Source organism: Haemaphysalis longicornis, unplaced genomic scaffold (assembly GCF_048455015.1).
Source record: "Haemaphysalis longicornis isolate Haplotype H1 unplaced genomic scaffold, Haemaphysalis longicornis Haplotype H1 scaffold_19, whole genome shotgun sequence".
In the NCBI taxonomy this organism is placed as follows: domain Eukaryota; kingdom Metazoa; phylum Arthropoda; class Arachnida; order Ixodida; family Ixodidae; genus Haemaphysalis; species Haemaphysalis longicornis.
The window spans coordinates 3,751,702-3,765,866 of NW_027526288.1; the positions used below are offsets into that span (position 1 = coordinate 3,751,702).

The following is a 14,165-nucleotide window of genomic DNA, read 5'->3' on the forward strand; positions in this document are numbered from 1 at the left end:
TAAAGTGACGGGGCCCCGTCACTGTAGTCAGTACCTTTGCAAATCCACGCAGACGACGTTTGCGGTGCAGCGGCAAAGAAAGCTTTGCGTGGCAAAGCTTGTGTACACGCTGAAGCTGAAGCAAGAAGGCTCCCGCTCACACTGGGTGAGACCCGTGTGGGAAAAACGACGTCAAGAAAGCGAATTCTTCCCGGCGTTCATGTTGGAGCCGAGAAACGAGGCGCAGAAGGAAAAGCGTGCGCTATCGCTAACCCAAACCAGTTTTAGAGATGCAATGAAGTGCAAAAAGCAAGGTAGAAAGGCGTAATACTTTTTAGTCATGCTTTTTATGACAAATGAACAAAAAAAAAATGTTTGCAAACATCCAGCGTACCAAGCGCGTTACTATGCGCAGTGCGGAAACATTGAAATCGCCATCCTCAGTCGCATGCTCAGTCGCTCGAGCCGTCGCTGTCATATGGTTGCCTCGGCGAGCGACTTCGGTTCGGCGACTGCGGATCCTAGTCGCGTCGCTGGAAAAATCGCTCCATGTGGTTAGCGCTTTAGTCGGTGTTACTGCGTAGGAGCTTTACGGCACACTGCGCGTTGCCGCGAAGCTGCACCGAAGAAAAAAAACCGTGTGTATTGTCCGCACCCCTACTTTGCCGCTGAAGTTTTCGCATTTTTGGTGCGGGTTATACGCGCGAAAAAACGGTACTTTAGAGACACCGAGCATTCCATTGCCACCCTTGTTCTCCACTACTTGATTTGTCTTCCAGCCTGTTCTTTCTTGCCCTGACAGCAGTGATAACGTCCCCAGTGTCCTTGTCATCTTTCGAAAAGGAGGATAAAGAGTGGAAGCGACATTGCTCGATGGAAAGTGCCATTCATGGATTGCGCCATCGACGCAAGAGGTGCTCTTGTTTCTTATCGCTGCCTGCGACTATCATCTCCTTTGGTGCACGTGGGTTGGCTGGCTGCCTTTCAACTGTTGTCTTTATCGCATCTTTCGAGGGAGCGGAACCGGCTATCTCTCTCTAACTTTCCGTCCGAGAGAAGTCCCCGGTGCCGGTCGTCAGGTTGACAGTTGGCACCTGGCAGTGGAGGGAGGGGGCCGGTCACTCACTTGTGCGACCGTCGGGGAGTTGCCATGGAGTGCGAGTGCAGGTGGTCGTGAGCCGCGGTTGTTCCACCGGGAACGCAGTCCAGCTGTGGGATACTTTGTTATCATCATTGGTGGCTTTCTAAGATCTGGATTGTATTCATCTTGAACCGCTTGCACTCGGAAGGTAAGTCAAGAAAAGTTCCATGCTCTGAGGGAATTGGTTTTCTTTTTTAAGGGTGAAGCCCTCCTTAGGGGCTGGGGCTGTTGGCGTCTCCTGTCGTCGTCGTAGTCGTTGTTTCATGTAGTCACGGTACTAAAACACCCGGACACTCGTTCATGCCTTGCGATAGAGAGCTTCGTGCTTCAAAGACAAGAGACTTTTACAGCTAAGCTGTATCCCTCTACCTGCCAACGGTTTCATCTCCGTCGGCAAGAACGCCGAGGCACCAAGGATACACTTATACACTTCATGCTTCGCACCACGCCAGGTTTCACGTTAGCGGAGATGGACCGGGATTTTTTTTCCCTTCGGCTCTCTATTCGACATCACATTTTCATTCAGCCCGTATTGTCTTAAAATTGCCTTGATGTAAGAGGGACAACTTGATGCAATTCCGTTAATTTTTGTTCCACAACGAATAAGTGTGCATTTTGAAAATAATTGACCGGTTTTGAAAATTCAGTGCCGTAATTAAAGGCAGTGCTTTGGTACAAGATATATTCAGAGAGAAAAAAAAATGCACATACAAATTAGTGGCTGTTGACAGACGTATGGCTGTGAAGAAAGAAAAAATGGTTTTGGCGCCGTATGTGTATAACGATTCCCTATTCTACAGTTGACGCATGTCATTCTTGCTCAACAAAACCCCACTCTGCAACAGAACTTCCACCCTGGTTTGAAGTGCTGAAACTTGTCAAGCGGCATTGGGGTCTGGTTTCTTCGAAAATGTGCCAAGTTTGAACAAGGCAAAGAGAGGAGGAGGTTAAAGGATGAGATGTGAGTGGATAGAGTGCTGTGGATAACAAGATACGGTGCTGCGCGCACCATTTAATTGTGTCTCCCTTTTCTGTCCAACACTTAGTGCTTTTTTTTCTTAATTAAACATGCAGTAAGATAGAACTAGTCACCGTAATTCTTGTGCAGTAGGGTGTTTACAGAAAGCTTAGGCAATAAAAAATAACTCACCTGGAATTCAGCGAGCGCGTAACTTGGTTAACTTTCTTGGAATAGTGCCATTTATTTACTTTACAACGAAGAAAAATGTTTTTTTTTACTTGCGCGCGTACAGGAATTTTCGCGTTGGTGGCTGCATGCTCGGAGATTCCTTGTATGTTTAGTAAAGCCACTTCATTTCCTTCTCTTAAAATACGCTGATGATGCAATTCACCAAAAGTTGCGGTACACTGAGTGGACCCATGTCCAATTTAGGTTACAACTCTCCCAGATTTCTACTAAAAATGGTCATTGTATCTCTTGATATTTTGCTGAAACACCAGAGACGTATTTAGGTGCACCCCCAAAAAGGTGTTCTATAGGGCCCGGGGAACTTAGTGGGGTACCATATATATATATATATATATATATATATATATATATATATATATATATATATATATATATATATATATTATAATGGGATTTAATAGCAAACGGCTAGAGCGTGGTAACGGCGGCTGGTTGTACCAGAGGCCAAGCTAGCTCGGGAGTCCACGCGCAGGTCTCTTGCACGTAGACCCAGTTGGGGGATTGACGCCACCTGACAGCCTCGGTCTCAGTTGAGCACACACCCCTTTGGCCACACTGGCGCGTCTTCTAACGGCCACTATCTCTGTTACGATATATATATATATATATATATATATATATATATATATATATATATATATATATATATATATATTTAGCGAATTAGAAAATGGGAGATGAGGGGCTCGGTGAAATAAGACAGAAAATAGGGGTTGGCAGTCAAGAAAACCTCGGAGAGCAAAGGGGAGGATGTGGTGGGTCATTGAAACAGATGAAGAATTTTTTGAGTCAGAAAGTGGGGAAAAAATGCCCGCCGGGTGGGATCCGAACCCACGACCTCCAGAATACCGGTCTGATGCGATAACCACTACGCTACCGGCGGGGCTGTTTCCCCACCACTTTTTCGGGTATTTATGTTAAAGTATTTTTTTCTGTTTCCTGCACTTGGGGGTGGTAGCCAGCGCCACTCATATATATATATATATATATATATATATATATTGCAATATGCACCGCGATTAGTTCGATATATCCAATAGTTCGATATAGCTGAACCCGCCTCTAACAAACTTATCGTTACATGTTCGCAATCCGCGGGAGCCTCCCCAACCCCTCCCGCTCCCCAACTCCACCATCCCCGCATGCAGAAACGAACACAGTAAAGCAGTCATTACCATACGCAAAATAATCTATTTATTCCAAATAAAGCTACTTTCCACCTGAAATGCCTACCTTGCAAAGAAAAAGCGGTGATTTTTGTTTTCACTTTCGTTTTGGCGGCTCCAACTAGCATAACATTCTCTACACGAAACATTGTTTGCACCAATTTTAGTCCACGTACTCCAAAATCTAGGAAGCGTTGGCGGTGCCCATCGACTGCCGAAAGCGCTTCATTATAAGCGTCGGACGGCTTTCACTCGCGACATCATAGGGAACGTGGGGGAGCTCTTCCCACAGTTCACCGATGTTGCTGTCTAGGTCCGGACTCGCTGACTGCGCGGGTTCCGTCGTGAGTCCCGCGCGTTGGAAACAGTTACGGAGAGTGTCGGGCGTCACGTCGCTCCGTGCGAGGCGCAATGTCTCAGTCGGGACTCTTGCTGCGTGGTCGCAGCCAATCCACATCTCAATCGCCGCTCCGAGGCCATGCATTTCGGCAGCCATTCTAGGCGCGCAGAGTTCGATATATCGGATGTGAACTTCGTTATAAGGAATGTTGCCCATGTATTTCCGTAACTGAATTATTTTTGTTCGATATATAGCATAATTCGCTCTATCCGGGTTCGTAATAGCCGGGTTTGACGACTGTATATATATATATATATATATACCTAAAGCACTTGCTCTGAAATGCTGGCTTAAAACTCTGAATACATTGGCTCCTGTCATCAAATAATCACAGTACGTAGTTTCGTCCTTGCTAGGTTTTGTGCGCAAGCAAAGTGCTAATAACTGCGTCAACCACCTGCACAGGATTTTATCACCAAATTCCCTACAATAAATTTGTCTATTTATGCAGCATGCCTTGAAGGGGCCATGCAGACAATAATACAAACTTGTTTAATTTGACAAAACTAGCATTCAGTATCTCACTCAGCTCCATTACAGCCCCAAAAGATGTTTTTTAACGAAAAAAAAAGCAAGAAGTGTTTACAAACTTTCAGATTTTGCGCCACAGTGACGTGTTATGAGCAAGAATGACGTCATACGGGCCAACGATAAAACATAATTTTCAGTGCGTTAACTGCACGTTAGCATTCAAGTGATGCGGTCAAATGGAACTAGAGGCCCCATTACAGACGTCCAATCATGTGTCGTCGCGACAGGTCAGTTAGGCGGCTGCCAATCGCACAAACAAGGTTCCGTGACGTCATGGAAAAGTTGCGGGAAATTGGTTAGGGGGTCGCGACTGCTTCACACGTTTTCTTTAATATCTCCGTTATTTGTTCCAAGATTGCGATGATATTGGTATCATTGTTATCGGGACTAAGCAGTCTTTTTAATAATCCGAACTTGTATTTTGTCTTCATGGATCCTTTAAAAAGGCCATGAAGACAATAATACACTCAGCCCTATTCCTGCTGCGAACGACGTTTTTTAACCGAAAAAAAAAAACGTGAGAAAAAGAACTTCCAAATTTTGCGCTGCTCTGGCGTAACATGGGCAGCAGAGACAACGGGATATGCGCCTGCTCTAAAAGCAGTTCTATATAAGTTTGTTAACTGCGCATTATCATCCAAGTCGTGCGATCGAACGGAACTAGAAGCCCCACTACAATATTCCCAGTCATGTTACTTGACGATGGCTTATAATATAAGCCATTGGCCGAGGCTGCCGTCAATTGCCCAAACAAGATTCTGTGACATCATACAAAGGGGCTATAGGGAGTTGCCACTGTTGATGTTTTTTTTTACTATCTTGGTTATTTGTTCGACGTTTGCGATAAAATTTGTATTGCTGTTGACAAAGCAGCCGTTTTAATGAACTGAACTCGTATATTTTGTCTAAGAGGAGTTACGCATTCAAGAAGACTCCTAATTTATAATGGACCTTTTCCCAGTACCGGTGCTCCTAGTACCGCCACGGCGTGGCAGGAAAAATCTTACTGTCACAGAACGTGCGCACGAAACAACCTCGGCGCCCCCCCCCCCCCCCCCTTCCCCCCTTCCCGCCCCAACGTCTCGTCACTCGTTCCTTTCGCATGAAAGCCACAAAAGCAGGTGCACATTACCGAGACTAATCTAATCTGCATTGGGCAAAGGGCCATTTTCTTTCCTTTCCTTCTTATGCTTCTTCGTGACCCACGCTGCAGCCAATGCTCTGTACAGGGGCAGCCTTTCTTTCCTTTGTAAGCTTTGCCCGTTTCTTGTGGAAACTCTTTTTTTTCTCTGTGTGTACTGGGAACTCACCGCGAACTGTCGAAAAAGCGGGTATGTACAAAAGGGTGCAGCGCTAGAAAATGGTAGCTCTTCTCTTAGCAGCAAGGTTGGGATGCGCCAGGTCATAGTCTCCTGAGGACCTGAAAGAATGGCGGACCGGCAGCTCGCGCATCTTTTTCAGGTGGTTAGTGTTAACTTTCCTGAATAGTTAACTTGTGCTCTCGTCGTTTTCTTTCGTAAGGCCTAGCTGTAGAATGATAAGCTCCGCACACTTTTTTTAGGAGGAGGCTTTTTAAAAATAAACTGTTTAATAATGGTCTTGGTTTCGCGATACGTTCTTGCGACGCGCTCAGATTACGTGACACACACACACCCGCGCAGACGTCCAAACGCTCGACTGCGCATTTCTCCCGGCGCCTGGAAGCCACAACACTTGAGCTTCTGGTGTCGGATATACCAGGGCCGCGTTTGGGCTGGTCGTAAACACGGCACACATGACGGCAAGCAATAAGAGACGACCGTGGGAGCCAGACCTAGCTACGCGGGCTGCGTACACTGAAGGTAAAATAAAATGCTCAAGGAAACGCAAGAATTACTAGAGAGGTGGAGGGGCGAGTCTTTAGTCATGACCGAATTTAAAAACCCCGCTTCAGCTGAAAAAAAAAAAAAAACATTGGAGGTGGATCTGCCGGAAACATCAGTGGACCAATTGGAACCCATGGCATTTCCAGTTAATTTCCAATTGGCCCAATGATGTTTTAGACAGGCCCAATTGGACCCCGAGTGGTCTTTTTTTTTTGCCTGAATGGTAACAGTGCGAAATGACGAACGTCCAGTGTCATCTGTTGACGTAAACAGACGATGCCCGTGCTTGCTTTGTCGTTATTCATCACAGAACTGTCTGCTCTGGTTCCGCGTGTTCAGCACCTCCCAACCTGACATGTTGTGAGACTTGTGTGGATCAAAAAATATTTGTGTGAAATGCATGGAGATACTTCTTTCCCTTTGTTTGCTGGTGGTGTGGAAACTTTGCAGGAAAGAAACAAAACTGCTTTTGTACACCCTGAAAAGGTCACTTTGGTCATAAAGACAACTCACAAAAAAAAAAAAAAAATTGTCCGCATATCTGCTCACTTTGCTGCCATTTTAGTTAACGCACACTTTCTTCTCTCTCCATTCTACCTCTCACTCTGTTGCCCCCACTCGTCCCTTGATGAATGAAATGGAGGCTTGCTCAATTCGGTTAAATTTTCCGCTTTTGGAATCTCTTGTTTCTGTTTCCTTTAAACAGCATGAGCTGAAATTCTTTGTTTTAGTGTTTGCTATTATCTCGCCTCTCTTCAACACCATTTTTAATGCATTTTACTTTTCTTTTAATTTGCTATTGAAAAAACCGATCCCAGCGTGTGTTCCTATAATAAAAGAGTGGTGGTACTCTCGGTAACATTCCTTTATTTTGCCTCAAACATGCTGCGCAGGCTTCCTCTGCGCTGTATATACTTCGTTCAAGCATTTTTTCTCCCACTCTACCCAGCTGGCTGAATCGAGTGACAGGCACACAGATGGACAGACAGGCCAAAATTTTTGTTTTCAGGTAGCCGAAGAAAGACGCGTGTTTTAGAAAAACCTTTTGAAGAAAACATGAGCACAGCTGTCTGTAGTGGCGCCAAATCACAGCTGCTGTTCACTCCCGACGTCAGCTATGGGCCTCTAAAAACAATTGTAAGGGACACTTCGTTTTGACTGCCCGACAGTCCTGTCGACTCGACCGTGCCAAATATCCAGACCACTGTTTTGTGCACGGGAAAATGACAGGCGAACGAAAGGGAACGTATTGCCATAGGCATTGGCTTAGTTGGAAAGTGTTTCCTTACTGGGGTAATGCTTTCTATTGATGGTGTTGTGAATGGCAACAGTTTGCAGTAATTCACAAGCTGACCCCTCAGAGTGAGGCAGGTGAGACGTTGGCTGTAAGCCAGGTAAGGGGGCTGTTTTGTACTGTGTGGCTTTCAAGCAAAAGTTTGTGGTGATCAGTTTGGTTGGGTTTTGAGGCTTGGTAAAATTTTAGTAAGACATTTTATGCTGCCCCTGAACAGCGATGAAGTGATAGTTTGGTTATAGGAGCATTTAAAGCAAGCAGCAAAGTTCGTAACTTGACGCTTTCTTGGCTGTTATATTTTTTCGTATTCTCCTCTCCAAAATTATTTGATTCTTCAGATAGGTACCCATATTGGTGTTTCTATTTGAAACAGTTTGTTCACAGGAGAATGACTTCGCATTCAAAGTGATGCTTATAGCCTATCTCTATCATCGCGTATCATTGCGGCATCATGTGATCGTCAGGCCCTGAGAAACAGATTGGCAAAGACCAAAGGTGGTCTTTTGTGGCCACGAACAGTGCACTCTCAGAGCTGTGGTTTTGTTGAATAGCTGCCACGAGTGAAAAGGAAAAAGTATTTTAGTATACTTTTCTCCGTGTGTCTTTTAAGTGGCAGTGCGTTCGCAAAAAGGAGGGCTTCACCGCACCTCTCACACGAAGAGCAGCATCTTGTTGAAGGTTTGCAGATTATATGCCAGTTTTTTAGGCAGACAACTGTGGGTCAGGTACGATTTTTGGGGGAGTGGAGCTTAGCATGGCATGTGAATGTTCACTAATGCGGAATGAAATACAGCTGCCTTTGCGTACCTCAGTTAATTGGCAATGAGTGCGGTGAGAGTCTGGAGTTCTTCATTATTGGTGAATAACATGTCCCTTCTGTTTTCCAATAAACGTCGTCGTATTTTGTCGAGTTGCACAGGCCACACAACAGTACGATTCAAATATTTTTTTGAGTGACTTGGAAAGCTGTTGAAACGAGGATGGAATGCCGTGTGTTTGGTGCTTATGCAAAGAGCTTGTTTAGGGGTATCACTCCTATGTGTTAATTAAATGTGCAAAGGTAATAAGAAATGTTTGATTTCAAAAGGAAGATGAATGGACACAATGTCATTTAACTAAAACGAATTTCAGAAGAAAAAATGCACAGACATGCAGATTGTTGTAACTTATAATACGCTACAATGGCTATGGGGTTTCTTCTACTTTAAAGGGCTGTAAGTTGGGCGAGTTGGTGAAAATTCTTCATTAAAGATCTTCTGCTTGTTTCTACTTGCACCACCAGAAATAAGTGGTGCGTGTTAGACTGAACGCTTGAGACGTGTGTTTTGTGTATTCTAGGGGATGTTAACTACTTACTAACACTCTGGGCATGTGTACCGATCAATCGCCGTCATGCAAGCTTCAGTTCACCCACATTCTGCCGCAACGTTCCACAACCACTGACAAAGTTTTCAAAAGCTGCGAGGTTCTTTATGGTCTAGCTCCAAGTGTACGAGCTTTGAAGCTTATAATGGTTGTGAGCTCCAACAACAAGCATTGTTAGTGAAGCTGTTGTCCATTTCCTTTGTCCCAATGTCGGGTGCAGTGAGGTTTGTGGCATGTCCTGTAATATGCTAGAAGATGTGGGTGCTGGACATAATTTGCTGTAATTCGTATGGCTTGCCTATTACTTCGTAATGGCAGTGTTGTTGTTCTCTACAGAGTGCACCGCCAAATGTAATGCCCTTTTCTTTCTCTTTTGCTCTGCAGAATTGATGGGATCAGGGGCAGATCCGAGAGACCGCCGGAGCGGCACGCCGTCTGGATGCCCAGCAACCTGCGCCTGAGCAACAAGCGGTACGCTCTGACACGCCCGATGGCCAAACTGGTCCTCCTGCAGCAACTCGGTATATCAGTGCCTGAAATCTACAGCAGCAAGAACCTAGAGCACGCCCCGCTAGTCGTCACTGCCGCCGGCCAGACCGCCCCCGTGTTTCCCCTCCGCTGTGCCCAGCACCTTGAACCCAACCACGTGCAGTGTCGTGATTCCCCACTGACACCCGTGTCCCCTCTGACCTCACCCTCCCCGTGTGTGCGCTCTCCCCCGACATGGCTGTGGACGCAGACCCCAAACCCTCGGTGCCTTCTGGCCGGCAGCTCTTAGACCAGCAGTGCTCGGTGGCCGGATTGTCTTCGGCGTCCGGATCGTCGTCGGCCGATGGCCGGAGTCGGCGGGCCACCCCGCCGGACGGCGGCTGGGGCTGGGTGGTGGTCTTCGCCTCCTTCGTGATCAACCTGATCGCCGACGGCGTGTCCATGTCTTTCGGCATCCTGTTTGTCGACCTCATCGACTACTTTGAGCAGAGCAAGGGCAAGACGGCCTGGGTGGGCTCGCTCTACCTGAGCATGCCGCTGCTCACGGGCCCCATCGCCTCGTCGCTGACGGACCGCTACGGCTGCCGTCGCGTCTGCATCGTCGGCTCGCTCCTGGCGGCCAGCGGCTTCGTGGCCTCGTACGTGGGCACTTCGCTCGAGTTCCTCTTCCTCACGTTCAGCATATCGGGCTTTGGGCTGGCGCTGTGCTACGTGACGTCCATCGTGAGCGTGGCCTACTACTTCGAGAAGCGCCGCTCGCTCGCCACGGGCCTGGCCGTCTGCGGAACGGGCATCGGCACGTTCGTCTTCGCGCCCCTCACGATCCGGCTCCTGGAGACGTTTGCCTGGCAGGGCACTCTGCTCATCCTGGCGGGCTTCTTCCTCAACATGGTCATTTCGGGCGCCCTCATGCGGGACCTGGACCTGTTTGGGGATGACGACGATGACGGAGAGGATGGGCCCGTGCGGAAGTCGCTCTCGGCAGCGGGCGGGAGTGACCAGCGGCTGTGCAGCTCGCTCATCCAGCTGCCGACGTACATCACGGACCGGCGTGGAACGCCGCTGGACGTGCTCTCGGAGAACTACAGCAAGGAGGGGGGCCACCTCAACGCCTTGCTCGAGCAGTACCCCACCATCTGGAGCACCATCGAACCGGTCAACCCCACGGCGGTCAAGAGCTTGCTGCCCAGCTTTGTGCGCCCGGCATCCACCGTGCCGCCGCCGACGGCGGCTGCGGTGGGGCAGGGAGGGGGCTGGGGCGAGCGCCGTCTGCAACAGCGGGCCGACTCTGCGTGCCTGCGCAACATGCGCCTTCAGCGGGGCAGCCTGACGTATCGCGGTGCCATGCTGAACATCCGCCGGTACCGGCTGCGGGCATCGAGCTGCCCCGACATGTACCGCAACAGCATGCTTACCATCAGCGGAGAGGACAAGGTGGGTGCGGTATGCGGTACGCGGGGGGTTATTGGCAATCACAGAGTGGACTGTATTCTTTGTGCCAAAATATGGCAGGTACAGTCTTAGCCAAAAGTTTCTATGCCATCTTAAATTTTAATGGGCCACGAAAAATTCAAAGTACGAGGTAGTGCGGTTTGGGGGATGTGAAGGAAACAGTATTCTTTGCGGAGAAAGGCATGCATAACACTAAAGGTACATTTGTTGCCGAGAGTTTCTGGGCCATGGCGAATAATAGGTAATAAATAGTTCAAAATACAAGCTTAAGGTGAGTGGTGGATACGGGGAGGGGATGTCAGTTGATGCAAAGTGGAATTGTATTTTGTGCACGGAAAGCCGCACGTAACGCGAAAGGTAGTCTTTGCCAGAAGTTTCTAGGCCATGTTAAATTTCAGTGGCCCACAAAGAATCCAAACTGCAAGCTTACCCCTTCAGTGAGGCATAAATGTTTTATACGAGAAACAATGGGGAATGCAACTTTTTCCTTAGAGTCAAAAAATAATTTGGTTACAGTTGAATGTTATAAACTTCTGCTTTCTATCTTTGTGGCCCAGAAACTTTTGGAGGGGCCTTGAAAATGTTGACGGAGTTGGTACGTTACGGAAATTATGGACAGAATTGAAGGTTAAACGGGTAAACTGAGATTCACGACGTATGTATGCTCAGCAGTCATCACTTCGACTTTAGCATGTGTAGTTTTAATGATGCTGAGAGAGCATTGAAGCATTCTGTGTGGGTTAAGGGAAATGGTAACCGAAATGAATGCTGTGCACAGCACTGGTTGACGAATTTGGTTGCATATTGGGCTGGGAGGGTAATCAACATTGGTGTTGTTAATATTTGGCTGCAATACATATGTCATCTTGATTCATAAAATTTTCACCCCTGATTTACAGCTGGGTTATAAATTGTGACTGCATGGCTTTTGTGTTGTGAGAGTGACTTCTATTTTTGGCTGAAGGGCCACCTACGTATCATGCATATATGCAAAAACAAACCTCATTGGGGCATTGACTGGCTTCTTTGGCAGACTCTGTTTGGTTGCATGTATGTCGAAACATGCTGTTGAATTTTCTCTAAGTTGCCTCAGTTTGTGTCCATGAGTAGTCTCATCTTTTAGTGTGCAAATATATATGGGAAAAACTCTCCTGTGTTGTTCTTACGCCGCGATGTAAGCATTCTCTGTACGACACGCAGACGTGCCAGTGGCTGCGCGACCTGCGGGAGGTTCTGCTGGACTCGATGGACGTGCGGCTGTTCCTGAACGGCCGCTACACGCTCCTCTGCGTGTCCAACTTCCTGCTGAACGCGTGCGTGGACAACCCGTACATGTACCTGCCGGACTCGGCCATTCAGCTCGGGGTGGACAAGGACCGGGCATCCTTCCTCATCTCCTTCATCGGCATCCTCAACACCTTTGGAGTGGTGAGTGGTGGGGGTGGAGGGCTGAAATAACCAAGGGGGGGGAGTTCTGCCGATGGCCAGCTAATTCCTGGCCAATGGTCAGCTAACAGTTGGCTAACGGCTTGCTAATGTCTGGCTAATGACTGGCTAACTGTTTGATGGTTTGATAACGGTCAGCCGATGGCCAGTGAGTTGGTTAAATTTGGTTAATGTCCGGCCACCGGTCGGGTAATGTTCAGCTAGTGGTTGGCCGACGGTTGGCTGGTAATTTACTAATGACTGGCAATTGTTTAATGGCCAGTCGTGTAGCCAGACTGGCCTTTTTGGTTCGTTGATAGGGTATTCTGTTATCGGTGCTGTGCTGACTGCAGGCTGCCCCAGACACATTGCTGTTTATGTTTTCCTTGTGTATTCGCACAGCACTTTCCGTCCGGGGAGTGTCCTCATGCTGCTGATGGGCTATGGGCCTAGTGAATTGGAGAGGTTGTAGAACTGCCCACAACATTCCTTGGGCAGTGGTTCTCAGTAGTCTAAATGCTCCAGCATTTGCATGTGTGCTAGACTACCTGAAGTGATCAGGATGAGGTGTGCAAGACTGCAAGAGGCAAAAAAAAAATCATATAATAGCTACATAATTATGTGATCAGTGTACTTCTATTAGTCTATGTACCAATAGGATAGGAGTGTTAGCAATCCATCAACACTGCCTTCAGCCTCTGTGCTTGTTTCTTACCTGCATGTGGAGGCTGATAGCTGTGGGTAATGTGTATTTTACAAGAGGGACGGGCAGGTGTTTTGCTTTGTGGTGTGCCGCAAGGTCTCGCTCTATGCCCTCTCCTTTTCTCCTCTTCCCTCAGGTGATCGTGGGCTACCTGGGGGACAAGTGGTGGCTGGAGCCGTCGCTGCTGTACAGCCTGCTGACATCAGTGAGTGGGGCGGCCATTGCAGTGCTGCCGCTGGTGAGCAGCTACACTGCGCTGGCCCTGCTGTCCTCGGTGTATGGCTTTGCCATCTCGGCCAACTACACCCTGGTGCCCGTCATTTTGGTGAACCTCATCTCCCTGGACAACTTCACGGGCGCCTACGGACTCCTGCTCCTGGTGCAGGGCATCGCGGGCCTTGTGGGACCGCCCATCGCAGGTGCACGTGTACAGAGTTCTTTGGCTAAGCTAGTATTGGAGGTAGAATGTAGCTTCTTGCAAAATTTCACTGTTGGGAAACGGTTGTGCTGGGTTGCTGGGGGGAGCATTGAATGTCTGAGAACGCTATATAGGTCCTACAAAAGTACTCAAACTCCCTCCTCCACCTAGGCTACATTCAAAGCACCCTTTTGTGGAGACAATGCAATTAGTGCCGTAGTTATTTTTTCAACACAAGCAGGACAAGGTACAAAAAGAAGTGGACAGGGTGGAGGTAGAATTTCGCAGCTACAAGATTTTGTTTAAGGGGAAGCTGTAAGACATTGGAGGGATGATGCGGATAAGCAAGTTAAGAAGAACGGTGGAGTTATGCAAGGCATTTAGGTTGTAAGCACTTCAAGAGGCCATGGAGGAATAGTGGGAAACACTAAATATCAGTGTGCTCACTGCACTTCAGCTTACAAGAGGTACAATCAACAAACTTAACAAGGGCTTCCACTGCAGTCACACGGTCACGTTTCATGGTGGTCACTCTAAACAGCGGCCGTTAATCGCCCAGACAAGGCCCTGTGATGTCATAAATACTTTGCCAGAAAGTGTCTGGAAGTTTGCTATAAAATTGGTATCATTGCTATTGGGAAAAATCAGAACGAAACGTGTGTTTTTTCATGGCTCCTTTATCAGTTGAGTGTCGATTCGATTTGATTGAGGGGTTTAATGTGCCGAA

The 14,165-nt window shown here is 47.7% G+C and overlaps 1 protein-coding gene across 2 annotated transcripts in view; it reads left to right on the forward strand.

Moving 5' to 3' along the window:
* The window catches only part of LOC144166781 (monocarboxylate transporter 12-like), a 51,025-nt gene that overhangs the window by 27,295 nt on the left and 9,565 nt on the right, over positions 1-14,165 (forward strand). The window contains exons 1-4 of one of the 2 annotated variants that reach the window (XM_077696270.1): positions 1,065-1,268; positions 9,336-10,874; positions 12,093-12,320; positions 13,157-13,439. In XM_077696270.1, coding sequence (XP_077552396.1) covers positions 9,675-10,874; positions 12,093-12,320; positions 13,157-13,439 — 1,711 coding nt within the window. In that variant the 5' untranslated portion in view covers positions 1,065-1,268; positions 9,336-9,674. Of the gene's footprint in view, positions 1-1,064; positions 1,269-9,335; positions 10,875-12,092; positions 12,321-13,156; positions 13,440-14,165 lie in introns of those variants that run through there. The other variant, XM_077696269.1, reaches the window with a different exon arrangement.